Here is a 13495-nt window from a genome sequence, read left to right on the forward strand (position 1 = left end):
AGCATATCAATTAAATTCTTTTTAAAATATTTGCTATTTCATTAAGTTCCTCTAGATGCATTTTCTCTTCGACTTAAGTTTTTTTCTCTTTCGGTGAAAATCTTTAGTGTGGTCACCAACACATCGTGACCATTCCTAAACCAGAGGCTTACTTTACAAGAAGTGCATGTTAAGCATGTAATTAGCTACATAATGATTCACTTTAAACACACAATTAAAAGTGACAAGACCACTCATTAAACAATCATGTATACTTTAGAACTAATTTATTACATCGATTCCATTAAGTTATACTTTTGAACTAATTTATTACATAGATTCCATTAAGCAGCTACATCTGAATCGGTCAAAGATAGAGCGTGTTTGGTTACATCTTTTAATGGATCATAGAGTTTCTTACTAGTTAAAGTTTGCCTCTTAGCTTTTTATTAATTTAGCATTAGATTGTCAAACAACCTCTTAAAACTAATAAAAGTGACAAAACATCTTAAGCGGTTCATTTGGAGAGACAAAATGTAAACCTTCACTCTAAAGGGACTATATAAGATTAGAAATATCATAATCAGTTGTTAATTATCTACAAAACCACAACTTAAATAAGATAAGGTTTCCCTACAAGTTTTGGTTATAACTTATAAATGCTCGACCTTAACAATACAAAGCAATCATTTATCAATTCTAGGAAATAAAAAATTTCTAAACAGTAAACTCATTATAATACACACTTAATTTGTTGATTCATAAAGACAAAAACTTTCAGGCTAAATGATATAAAAAACCGGCATTTAACTAAATTCGAACAATAATTTAAACATTAGTTAGAACAGAACCAACAAGCATGACATTACAGGTTCTTTTGTTTAAAAGTAAAGATACTTTCCTCTTAATATTGATTATAATTGTTTGATGTTTTTAAATTTAAACACTTTCCTTTGATAGCAAAGAATCAGCATCAATGCGTTCTAACATTGTGCGGGCTTCCTCTTCGGTGGCAGGGACCACTTTACGGATCCTAAACCCGTTATTATTGGCTTTTGCTTCAGGACGGACGGTAAATGTGAAGTAGAATGTGTTGGAAACCTGCACGGTCACGAGTCAAAGGGATAAAAAACAAAATTGTATGGGTTAGATCTACAGGTGTAAACGCGACGGCTCGGCTCGCTTAATTTACAACAGCTCAGCTTGTTTTGAGCTTTGTTTCTAAAGCTTGAGCTCGGCTCATGAGTAGCTTTTTCAAGCTCAAACGCAGCTCGTTTTATGATTTATTAATTAATTAATTTTTATATGCATACTATTTAGTTACTCTTATCATGATGTTATAAATGTTATAAAAAATAATAATAATAATTATTATTATAATGCAAATAGTTACAAAATATAATAAATAAATAAAAAGTATAAGTAATAAGCTCATTTAGGCTTACGAACCAGCTCAAGCTCGGGCCAGTTTATTAAACAAGATTATTTTTAGGCTTGAGGTTGTGCTCTAGCTCTATTTTAGCTTTTAACAAGCCAATCTCGAGTAGCTCACAAGTGGCTTGGCTCACGGGCGGGGCTAGGCCAGGTCAGGTTTGGTTGATCAAGATTCAAAACACTTTCTGTCCAACAATTATCAGGATTTTAACAAATAACCGGGATCGTGCATACACGGGCCATTGATAAAAGTTAACATGACAGTCATTTGAGTCGTTTCCGTGTGAAATGACTATTTTACCCTTCTTCTAGAGCATTTCAGATTTAAAAGTAGCTTGTGTTAACTAATATCGCACGCATCATATTATTTTAATAGAGAAGTATATATATTTAAACAAAATGATGTAATTTTAGAACGACACAGACCTCACTAGACCTCAATTCGGGCCTCGTAACGTGTGCAACAACTTCAACATTAATCAACGGTTGTTCTGCGTGTTCAAATTCCGTGTATATGACACATGATTTGAAACGTAAGAAATCACCGACATCCACCTGAAAAAACAAAAAAACAAAAAACAAAAAATTAAAATTCTAGTAGACACAAAAGCATATCAGCCCATTTAACTAAAATGGGCCAATCTGGGTTATGTGCTATGTCTAACGGGTCAAATGGTTAAGATAAAAGATGTGAGTAAAAAGAATGCAAGTCCAATGGGTCTAAATCCATTTACAGCATACTTTAGGTACTAGTTGGAACGGGTTGGTTGACTAAAAAACTTCTTGTCCCATATAGGCCTGCAAATGAACAAGAACAAAGCGCAATGTTCGTTTAACCTTAACAAGAACGGATGAGAGTTTCTTTTTCGTATTTGTTTATGTTCATTCATTAACAGTATACACGAACGATTCACAAGCATAATTGTGCAAAAAGCAATTAAAAGTAAATGTGAATAACCATGTGTTGGGCCTAAAAAACTTAATTACATATTAACGAGCGCAATCAACATATACGAACTTTAAGGAACAAACATTCACGAACATCAATGAACGAACGAGACAAGTGTTTGTATTGTTCATTTAACTAAATGAACAAAAAAGTGTGTTCAAGTCATTCGCTTATTAGATAAGCGTGCATAAATGAACTTCCCTCCGCATAGTTCACTGAACGTCTGTTCGTTTAACAAGCCTAGTCCCAAATATCTATAACTATTTTTTTATATAATTATAGTAAATATGATTACAAAAACTATATTCTATTTATAACCATTTGACCGGTTTCTTTTTAGCTAATTACATATTTCTTCACCCGCTTGACTTGTTAAGAGATAAAAAATGAAAAAAATGATTTTAAGCCTGCAGAAGTAAGGTTAACAATACGATACTCACGGGTCTAAGAAAGTCAACATGGTCAACTTCAAGAAAATGCGGCATCAACCCAGCAAAAGTATAAGCGGTTGAAAATGCCAACTCGAAGGCCCGATGCATCAGGAACCCTCCAAAAATCCGCCCATGAATATTCCGTTGTTGGGGTTGACAAATCAACGAGTTTTCAGGGCGTGTATCTCTTAAAAGAATACTATCTCTATTTGCTAACGCGGGCATATCACAAAATATACGCCCTTCGGTTTATAACGAATCAAGTCGGGTTTTTTCTCCTGTTTCTTCAACCCCTTTTTTTGATACTTTTTGTAACTTTCTTAATTTGTTGCGTGCCTCCGCGTCTTTGTATAATAATTTTTCTGTCTCGGTTTCTGGTGATAGTCGGTTCACAGGTGCTGCTTTCCCAGTTTTGGAATCACGGGCCACGAATATGAAGTTAGCCGTTAGAGCTACGGTTTCTATAATTTCAGCACTATCTGCAAATCCAAGATTGCCATGTCAGCACCTGTTGACTTTCGATATGGTCAAAACAGGTTGACCCAAAACAGTTCTATTCAAATTCTTAACTTTTTTCGAAATAATAGTGTTAAAACTCAAAAGTGACAAAATAATGTAATTTTGGGTGATTTTGGACCAGTTTCATGCTATGCTATTTGACCCGCTAAATATAAACCGGATCCTGAAACGGGTCCAATCAGTTTTATTTAAATCCTTTAACTTGTTTAGAAGTATTTGTATGTCAAAACTGACAAAATAATGTAACTTTCTGTGACTTTTGACCGGTTTCATATAATGCTATTCGACCCGTTAGAGACAAAACAAGAACCTGAAGCGGGTTAAAATTTCCATCTCCAAATAACCTAACAATTCTCTACTTTAAGCAATTTGATTATTATTATTATCGACCTAAACGTACCACTTAATAACTGAGTGACTTCAAGTTGAACTTCAATGGAGGACCGACCGACCCATATAACCGCACCAGCCATTTTCAAATCACAATCAACTTTAATTGTTTTCTTCAAGACCATTTTATCAACAGATGCAGTTACCAACAATAAGGGCCTTGTCATACTATCATCATCAGAGCAATGCTGCATTCACACACAAATGAGTTTCTGATAGGAATGTGCATGAAACAGAAAAAACCAACCCGAAATCAAACCAAATTAACCAAACTAAAACAAAAATCAACGGTTTGATTTTATGTTTTCATAAAACCGACCTTTCGATTTGGTTTCCGATTTACGTGTAACTAAAACCGACAAAACTGAACCAAACTTATAGATTTTTTATTATATATATATATATATATATATATATATATAAATTTGAAGTAAAATATAATACTTTAACATACAGTTTACCCCAACTATATTAGCCCAGATGTATACAACTAATTATTAACTAACAAAAACATTTAGGCCCAAATTCATTATTTTCAGCCAACATCTTTTTTTCTGCCCAAAAATTTCAAGCTCAAAAGTCAAACTGAGAAAGGCGAAACTTAATTGAACCCAAACCAACAACCGAAAAAACCGAAACCGAACCCAAACTGAAAAGGTGAAACCGAACAGGAACCAAAAACCAAAAAAAACCCCCGAAACTGAACCGGAACCAAAACCTGAAACCTAACCCAAACTGAAACTGAACCTAACCGAAAAACCCGAAACCAAATCCAAACCAAAACCAAAACCGATACTGAACCTAACCCAAACCAAAACCAAAACCAAAACCGATACTGAGCCTAACCCAAAACAAAACCAAAACCAAAGCCAAAACTAAATTCGAACCTAACCTAACCCAAACAAAACCGAACTGAACCCAAATCAAAAACCGAATCAAATGAAACCCAAACCAAAATCCAAAAGCGGACGTTTTCCAAATATTCAAAACTGGCATTTCAGAAAATTGGCATTTCAGTTTTTGGTTCAGTTTTAGCCCAAAACAGAACCAACCCAACCCATACACACCCCTAATACTACTTTCTAATATCCACACACCATGTAAAAACTAGAAACAAAACATAAAAACCGAAACTTGAACTAAAACACATCAACAACCTTAACCGAAATAGTCCCAGCCAACGCATCAAGATCCTCCAGCAACTTCCCAATCCTGACCTCATTCCACGGATCCCTGTACTGTTCCCTCAATATATAATCCGTCTCAAAAGGGGGTCCTCGTGAGCAATTCGCTTTGCGGCGGAGCATCAACTGGCGGATCGAGAAGCCGTTCGAAGATTTGTGACCTGGTCTCCCACAAAGCAGCTGTGACAGGTGAATGGTACATCCCGGGCCATAGACTGAGCGGCTTTCGGAACGAATGGGTGCCGTCGGGGAGGCCTCGAATGGTGAGGTGAAGGTTGATTTGATGGTGATTGGGTTGAAGTCCATTTTGGTGGTGTGATTAGGGTTAGGGTTTGGGTGAATTTGGGGGTTTTGTGATCATGTTATATTGATGATCTCTCTAACTACTATTTGGAAGGTGTTAAATTGGCGGTTACATATAAAATATAAATTAATTTTTTATTGGTAGATGATACCCAAGGATGGGTATAGGTGCAAAGATCGGGTCTCCCAGAACCCCTTGAGTTTCAAAATTTTAGTAGGATGTATATACAAAATATGATTAGATAATGTTAATATGTAATGTATAGGGTGAAGTTTTTAACAAACTGAAGAAGTGATGTTGACTGGTTTATGTTCTAACAAGGAGATTCTGGTTTAATCTGCCACGTTGTTGCAATCACACTCCCATGGATACTCACACTAACCGTCCCTCAACCTTGTCCTTAGTCCTCACTGAGTTACCGTAATCACTTGTTGTCGTCGGGTTTAAATAGATTGATCATGCTGAAATTGAATTTGTTGAGGTTTGAATTAGATGTTAATTTGTTGATTTGTTAGAGGTTTGAATTAGATGTTAGTTTGTTGATTTGTTTGAAGTTTGAATTAGATGTTAGTTTGTTGATTTGTTATAACTTATAAACTTGAATTAGATGTTAAATTGTTGATTTGTTAGAAACGTGAAGTAGATGTTAAAAATACAAAATAGCCTTTGTATCCGACCCAAACCGACTTGTATTTTTATTATGTGATGAACGTTACCCGACACGAACCATCGAAACAATCCGAATTTTTTTTATGTTTGACTCTATGAAATTTTGAGCATCTAAAAACAATGAATCATTTGAAAAAAAAAAAATCTTGGATCTAATATAAAGTTAACTCATTAGGTTTGTCTCAGTTGTACCCAATAAATTTCATAAATTGTAAAACTATTGATAGGATCTGGAGAGATTATGAAATAAATATCGCTAACCTCGTTCTCATACTCGACTATAAGAACATGTTTTTTACATGTCAGCTTCCTACTACTAAATACCAATTAGGTTCGTAAACAAGGCGTCTCGAAGAGTTTTAAAAAGCCGTGTGCAACATGTAAATTGGCCATGTGCAACATGTAAATTGGTCCCTTGAAATAGAAACTTATATAACCTTTTTGACTTATTCCAACATAAAGTTACCACCAACCTTATTATTTTAGTTACTATTATTATTATTTTATATATGTTCTAACCGATCTACGATACCTGAAAGAGAAAATACTCTTGGGTCTTTGCTGTTTATGGTTTATTCGGTTAACAGCTACCCCTTGAGGCGTTGATTGCCTATTTTACTTGAAATAAGATCTTAAACTCACCTAAAAAGCCGACTTTAAATATAAAATTTTTAACTACGTTTCTTAAGTTTTAATAATTTGTAGCCAACTACATCAGCATACAAGTTATTACAATTTCATTAACAAATCCATTTTACATTATGGTAATTATACAGGCATCAACCAAGACCATACGTGCTAGACACCGGCCAAACTTTTTAAAACTAATCCCCTACATGAATACTTGTTCAAATATTTTGGGTTTCAAGTTCTCCTGAAGATCTAATTCTCTATACAACTACACTCACCTTACATATAACGCCTATAGCCCCATATACATTTTGTACACACGATTTATGATTATATACACATATGTATACCTATAATAACAAGACATCTAACAAGTTTTAGTGACACAAGTACTGTCCTCTTTAACCTTACTTCAAATACACATTCATATCTAGGAAAATTCACTTGCATACAATAATTCCAAAACCCCTTTAAACTATAATACTTGAAACCAAAACATATATATATATTCGCTATAACATTTATTCAAACACAAACCACCATTTAATACATACACCTTACTTAAAATCGCTTACGCGTCGCCAATCACTTCCGCCCTTTCGTCTCCCGGGCCACAATAAGTTCTATATCCCCATCGCCCGACTCAGTCGGCATCAAAAGCTCATCATCCGTGGTAAAATTATATTTTTCACCAATCGAGCGCAAAAACTGGTACACTTCAAACATCGTGGGCCGTTCTTTATGAGCTGGCAATACACAACTACACGCGATCTTTAAAACCTGGAAAACCTCATTATCATATCCTTTCCCGACTAACGACTCGTCTATTGAATCGTGAAGCTTTGACTGGCCTGATAAGTCAGAAATCCATTCGACCAAATTACCCTTGAACGTCTCGGGTGCCTTCGCCACGTAGGTCGGTTTCTCCCCTGTTACAATCTCTAAAAGCACCACACCGAAGCTATAAACATCACCTTTTGGTGTGGCTACTAACGTACGCGCATATTCGGGTGCCACATAACCGATGTCACCGAACTCACCGTTAACGAACGTGCTTAAATGCGTGTCAACCGGGTTCATGAGCCGGGCCAGCCCGAAATCTGAAATCTTGGGCTCGAATTCTTGATCCAATAATATGCATTTCGAGCTTATGTTTCGGTGAAGGATTCGGGGGTTGCAGTTATGATGCAACCATGCAAACCCTTTGGCTGCACCGAGAGCAACCTTTAACCGGGCCCACCATTCCATATGGGGGGCATTATCACCAACGGGGTGAAGGTTATCGTGTAGGGTGCCGTTTGGCATGTACTTGTATACTAAAAACCGTTCTTGTTTTGTTACACAAAAGCCTAAAAGTGGTACGAGGTTGCGGTGCTTAATGTTCCCGAGCGTTGCCATTTCAGACGCGAATTCTTTTTCCGAGTGTTGGGTGTCGTGTAATCGTTTTATCATGAGTGAACTTCCGTCCTCTAGTGTTGCTTTGTATAAAGACCCAGTTCTTCCTGACCCGATAATATTTTCTTTGCTGAAACTGTTGGTTGCTTTCATTAAATCACTTAATCGCATCTTTGATACCGGATTTTCAAACATTGAGAGCTGTAATTCCATTGAAAGTTAGTAAATTTAGAGCTACAGAAATGAAAATGAACAGATGAATCAACAATTATAGGTAGATCATAGATGTGACAATTTTGGCCCATTTAAAGCATATATCATCATCAAAAGCCATTTTGTTCAAGAAAAAACTTAACGCTAAGACTATAAAACGCATGTAATCATATTTGACACATTAAATAATTATAAAGTATGTTCGATACAGAGTTTCGGGTCAGCCCCATTTGACCAGACCCATACCAAAAAGTACATGCTTTGACCTTGCTCCACCTGCCCGACCCACTCATTTTGCCAAATGGGTACAACAAAAAACTTGACTGTCAAATCTATCTGAAAACCCATTTTATTATAGAAAGTATAAAACTTTTGTAATCATATTTGACACAATATTTAGTTATTTTTAATCACTTTATCAGAACAAAAAATCCTGCAAGTCAAACCAACTTGACCGATTTTGACCCACAAAGTTATCAACATTAACTTAAGGATTGAATCATCCTACCTTAATCTTTTTAGTTCCTTTGATACTCCGGGCCCATTTATTTTGATCTGGATCTTCTTCCTTTTTCTTTCTAACAACCTTTCGCATAAAGAACATCATCCCGCCACCAACAACCAAGGCCGCCAGAGTAGCACCGCCAATCGCCGCCCCAATAATCACACCCATGTGTGTTTTCTTAGTACTTCCTTGACACGCACGCAAGCTGACTGCACCACATAATCCAGGATTCCTCGCATAGTTCAATTGTGGAGCATTTTGAAAATACGGAACTTGACCGGTCAAACCGTTATTAGCAACACTAAACTCCTTAATCCGACTAAGCTGGCGCAATTCTAACGGAATCCGGCCCGTAAACCGGTTGTTATCGAGCCTAATAACATTAAGAAACGAGCAGTTTGCAATGCTCACCGGGATCTCGCCTGATAAGTTGTTTGAAGAAAGATCGAGAGTCGTTACAAAATTAATATAATCAGTCATGTTGTCCGGTAAAGGCCCGTCAAGTTTGTTACTTGAAAGATCCAGGCCCGTTAACGAGGTGCAGTTTTTGAGCCCGAGTGGAAACCGGCCCTTTAAACCCATGTCAGAAAGACGAATATTTAGAACTTTAGATTCGTCCGGATGCCAACATTCGATGCCTGTGAACCGACATATGAACCCTTCGGTATTGTTATTGAACATCCATGAAGAAAGTAGATGCTCGGGATCTTGAAGTGAATCTTTAATCGATCTTAAGCAGTCAATGTCACTTTGGACCGCGTTGCTGTAAGTAGTGGATATTAGTATCCAAACACATACAAACATTACCGTTCGCGTATTGAGCGTTGCCATCGTTTGTATAGGAGCCATTGTGCATAAGGATTGAAACTTCAGGTACAAGAACCTTTGGTTTCAAGAAAGAAGCCTGAAAAGATAGCAAATAATGAAAACCAAGTAACAAACTACCAAACAAAAAAACATGCCCCGTAAAATCTCACTCATATGCTCCCAATTACACCCCCGGCTCCAATTTTGTTAAACAAATTTCATTTGCCAAATGAAGTGTGGCTAAGTGAATCAAAATCAAGTAACCCGCCATAACAAAGCAGTGCGCGACGATATCTAGACGAGTTTGAATTTTAATGGTGTTAAACACCTAATTAAGAACCAAACACCATGAAAACTTTAAAGGATCCATCATTAGGAGAAAACTATGTATAAAACTTTTGTCTAAAGTATATCTGTGAAGAGTAGCTTAAAAGGTGAATTATTTAAGAACAAAAAGGTCAATTAATATATTTCAAAAAGTCAATAACTCATAAACAACAATAAGTATCAAACATCTCAAAAATCAAAGACCTAATTTTTAACCAAAATCCAAAATTCCCCAATCATCATGAGCCTAAACCTAAAATTCATGACAAAAAAGGTCACCTTTTTCCAATAACAATTCAATATTATAAAAACCCAATTGAAATACCAAAAATCCCATAAAATTAAAGACCTAATTTTTACCCAAAATCCAAACTTTACCAATCATCATCAACCTAAACCCAAAACTAATGTAAAAAAAGTCACCTTTTTTTATATAACAATTAAAGATTATAATAACCCAATTAAAATATCAAAAATCCTTATCAAATTAGTAAGTTTCCAGCAAAATTAGCACATACCCATAAACCAAAACATGATCAAGAACTCAAATAACCAAAAAAATCCTAATCAAATAACACTGAAATCAGCAAAATTAGCACATACCCAGAAGCCAAAACATGATCAAGAACTCAAATAACCAAAAACCCAGATGAAATAACACTGATACCAGCAAAATTAGCACACACCCAGAAGCCAAAACATGATCAAGAACTCAAATAACCAAAAAGCCAAATCAAATAACACTGAAATCAGCAAAATTAGCACATACCCAGAAGCCAAAACATGAACAAGAAGTTAAATAACCAAAAACCCAGATCAATTCCATGAAATCAAGATCAAATACTTCATAAATTGAAGAGCTTACAGTGAGCGATTGGAGATCTTGAACATGTATGGATGAGAAGAGAAGAGAAAAGGAGGAGATGGGGTTTAATGGATGGAAGAGAAAATTGTTGGCAATCGGGTCAAAGAAGGAAAAGCCATGAAGAAGGTTCAAGCGACGACTAATAATGGGTACGCTTGACTTGCTGCTTCGATCAGTTTTGTTACTATTTTCATTGTGTGTGTGTGTGTGTGTGTGTGTGTGTGAGGAAAGTGAGAGGCGTGTCAAGTGGTGACTTTTGGAGAATTGATGAAAGGAAGAATTTTGGACCAAAAAATGGGCAATTCTTTGTGGGTGACGTTGTATTGGATTGGATGGGATTTTGATACATAATTATTTTTCAAAGATTTTGATCATTTTGGTTTTTAAAGTGGGTTTAAAAGTTATAATAATATTATTATGTGTTAATTATTATATTTGTGTTTGTATGGTGGATTATTGTTTAAATTATATATAGTAACGTGTTTGATGTTTTTTACTACTGATGTTAAAAAGTAAATGTAAAATAATCATTTTACCTTTCGGTTAAAACAAACGGTGTTAAAAAATAAACCTATTCCGCGATGCTTAAGCGTTATAAGTGGTAACTTTTATCTTTGAAATGCATCTTTCACTATTTATGCATTACCACCATCTTTGCAACATCTCGTCCTCCGGACCTCTGTTCACTGGTGTTGATTTTGGTCATCTATCTGTATCGTTTTTGCTACGGTTCCTCCATCTTGATGACACTTTTGATAGGCTCCTCTATCCAATTTTGACGTAGGTTAATGTTTCAAACACATCTAGGATTCGATTGATGAAGATAAATATGTCATTTACAATTGATATGGTATGTTTTAATCTAAGTTTGCTACAACCTTTTATGTTGGTTTCACTTTTTCGTGTGTTGAAGGGGCGGATGGGAAATAGAACTTATAACATGTTTAAGGGACATAATGCTTGTTATAAGAAACTTAACAAAGTTTTAACACTTACTAGTAAGAAAAAAGTTGTATTAATGATTGAAGAAGACTAAGTATCATATAAGCGATTTTTTAAAAAAAATAACCGAACTTTTAACACCTACCACTACATCAACCATCATGTAATATGATATCAATAGTGTGATAGAAATGCTAAAACTTAAAAAGAGCCTAATCCATATGGTTTAAATGCTAGAAGGGTTATGGTAAGAAAAATGCTAATCACGTTTACGTTTTTGCTTTTTTTTTTTCTTTTTTATTTGATTTAAACAGCTTAAATTACACAATATTTATTTCACCCACAATAAGATTTTAATGTTAGGTCAAACGTCATTTGAGTGATACAGAATAATTGGTATATAACGACATAATGTTATAACATTAAAATATTAATAAAAATCTGTTATTAGAATCTAATCAAAACAATCAAGTTGTGAAAATTTTAACAAAACTTTGGAGATACTCAACTATCTTTAACTTTTCTTATTCTTTTCAAATTTACTAGTTTTCAAATACTTTTCACACGTTTGACATATATTGATAAATTCTAACTTGATTTAACTTGTTTTGACATAGGAATAGGAAGGTGGTCACTAAACAAAGGAATATTGGTTTTAAATAATCCCAGCTATACTCTATTGGTAAATATCAGTCCTAATTTTACATTTGTGTGCTGATGGTCCCAACTATTGATGTATCTGTTTTTTACAGGCCGCGACTAATGGATGACTAACTCCGTTAGTCTAATGCTTACGTGGCACGCCTAGTTGTCAAAAAATTCTACATGGCAACATTACGTGGCATCTTATGCTGAGTAGGCTGCTTTGTTGGACCCACCACTAAACACAAACTTATCATCACCTTCATCAGATCGTTATCAACCTACTGCAATAATCAAATCAACCCCCAGATCATACATCTACATACTAATTTAGGTTTGGATCTTGTCTCTTTCAAGATCGACACTCATTTCCCCTCTTTTAACCCTAATTGGTAACAGGTTCCTGTCAAACTAATTTTGGATCTAATTGTCGCTTTCTCTGTGATCTTCGAATAGAACAGTGAGAAGCAACCAGTTTAGTCTAATTTTGAGATTCTGTTGAAAGGGTAGGAGAGGGTGGTGTTTCCGGCGACGGTTGCAGACGAGGCGGTGGCAGCGGAGTGCCAACGTGGTGGCGGTACAGAGATCGACCGGAAGTTGCAGGTATAGAAGCCGAGCAAAAGTTGCAGGTGGTGGCCGGAGAACATGGTGGTCGCTGACAATTTCTGTTTGATCTCCACCTCTAGTGGCCACAGTATAAGATAATTGTCACACCCCGTTAAGCGAATTGCGGAAGCGTAAAACGGAAATGCAATGTATACAACTGGTATCAAATACATTGTTCGTAAAAAAACATTACTAACTAATTTACAATATATTATATCGTTCTAACATCTTTTACAAACTAGGTGATACAATCAAACCAGTTCTTCAATTACTTTACTTCTAACTCAAATGCCCATGACATCAATCACCAATCAGACACGTAACGCACAGGAAATTACTTCTCATATCTGATTACCTGAAAAGCATGTTAAAACAGGTCAACTACGAATAGTTGGTGAGTTTCATAAGTTTAACGAAATCAGTTCTGCGTACCACACAATCATAGTTTGTATGTACGCGCGTATGTAAAAATATGTATTTACGTTTGTATAAATATGTACAGTCATATCCTTGTGTGTGCATATGCACACATGTAAGTTTATAATATAAATTCGAAATTTCGGTAAAATCGTGATTGTTTGTTCGTACTACCTGTTTCCAAATTCCGTGTTTAACCAACCACTGTGGACCTCCTTCCTCCCACAACGGTTCCAGATAAACTCAACCACTGTGGCCCCCCTTCCGCCCATAACGGTTCCGCGTTA

The 13495-nt window shown here is 35.6% G+C and overlaps 1 protein-coding gene and 1 pseudogene across 3 annotated transcripts; both read right to left on the reverse strand.

Annotated features, from left to right (window-relative positions):
* Window positions 1-861: 861 nt before the first annotated feature.
* LOC143557123 (acyl-coenzyme A thioesterase 2, chloroplastic-like) lies at window positions 862-5257 on the reverse strand (annotated as a pseudogene). Its single transcript, XR_013139515.1, has 5 exons — window positions 4860-5257; window positions 3713-3890; window positions 2803-3272; window positions 1840-1968; window positions 862-1080 (listed from the first exon to the last, which is right to left on the reverse strand). The product of XR_013139515.1 is annotated as an acyl-coenzyme A thioesterase 2, chloroplastic-like (transcript).
* A 1745-nt stretch (window positions 5258-7002) lies between these two features.
* On the reverse strand, window positions 7003-10742 carry LOC143557131 (probably inactive leucine-rich repeat receptor-like protein kinase At5g48380). Of its 2 annotated transcripts, XM_077046276.1 has the most exons (3): window positions 10602-10742; window positions 8606-9365; window positions 7003-8085 (listed from the first exon to the last, which is right to left on the reverse strand). In XM_077046276.1, the coding sequence occupies exons 1-3, from the start codon at window positions 10625-10627 to the stop codon at window positions 7075-7077; spliced, it is 1797 nt and encodes a 598-aa protein (XP_076902391.1). In that variant the 5' UTR covers window positions 10628-10742; the 3' UTR covers window positions 7003-7074. The 2 variants fall into 2 exon arrangements, with proteins under 2 accessions (XP_076902391.1, XP_076902390.1); XM_077046275.1 differs by lacking the exon at window positions 10602-10742 and having other exon boundaries at window positions 8606-9466.
* Between the last annotated feature and the right edge of the window lie 2753 nt (window positions 10743-13495).

Source organism: Bidens hawaiensis, unplaced genomic scaffold, assembly GCF_021521415.1.
Source record: "Bidens hawaiensis isolate Kalapana, Puna unplaced genomic scaffold, B.hawaiensis_p1.1 tig00018836_1, whole genome shotgun sequence".
Taxonomy (NCBI): domain Eukaryota; kingdom Viridiplantae; phylum Streptophyta; class Magnoliopsida; order Asterales; family Asteraceae; genus Bidens; species Bidens hawaiensis.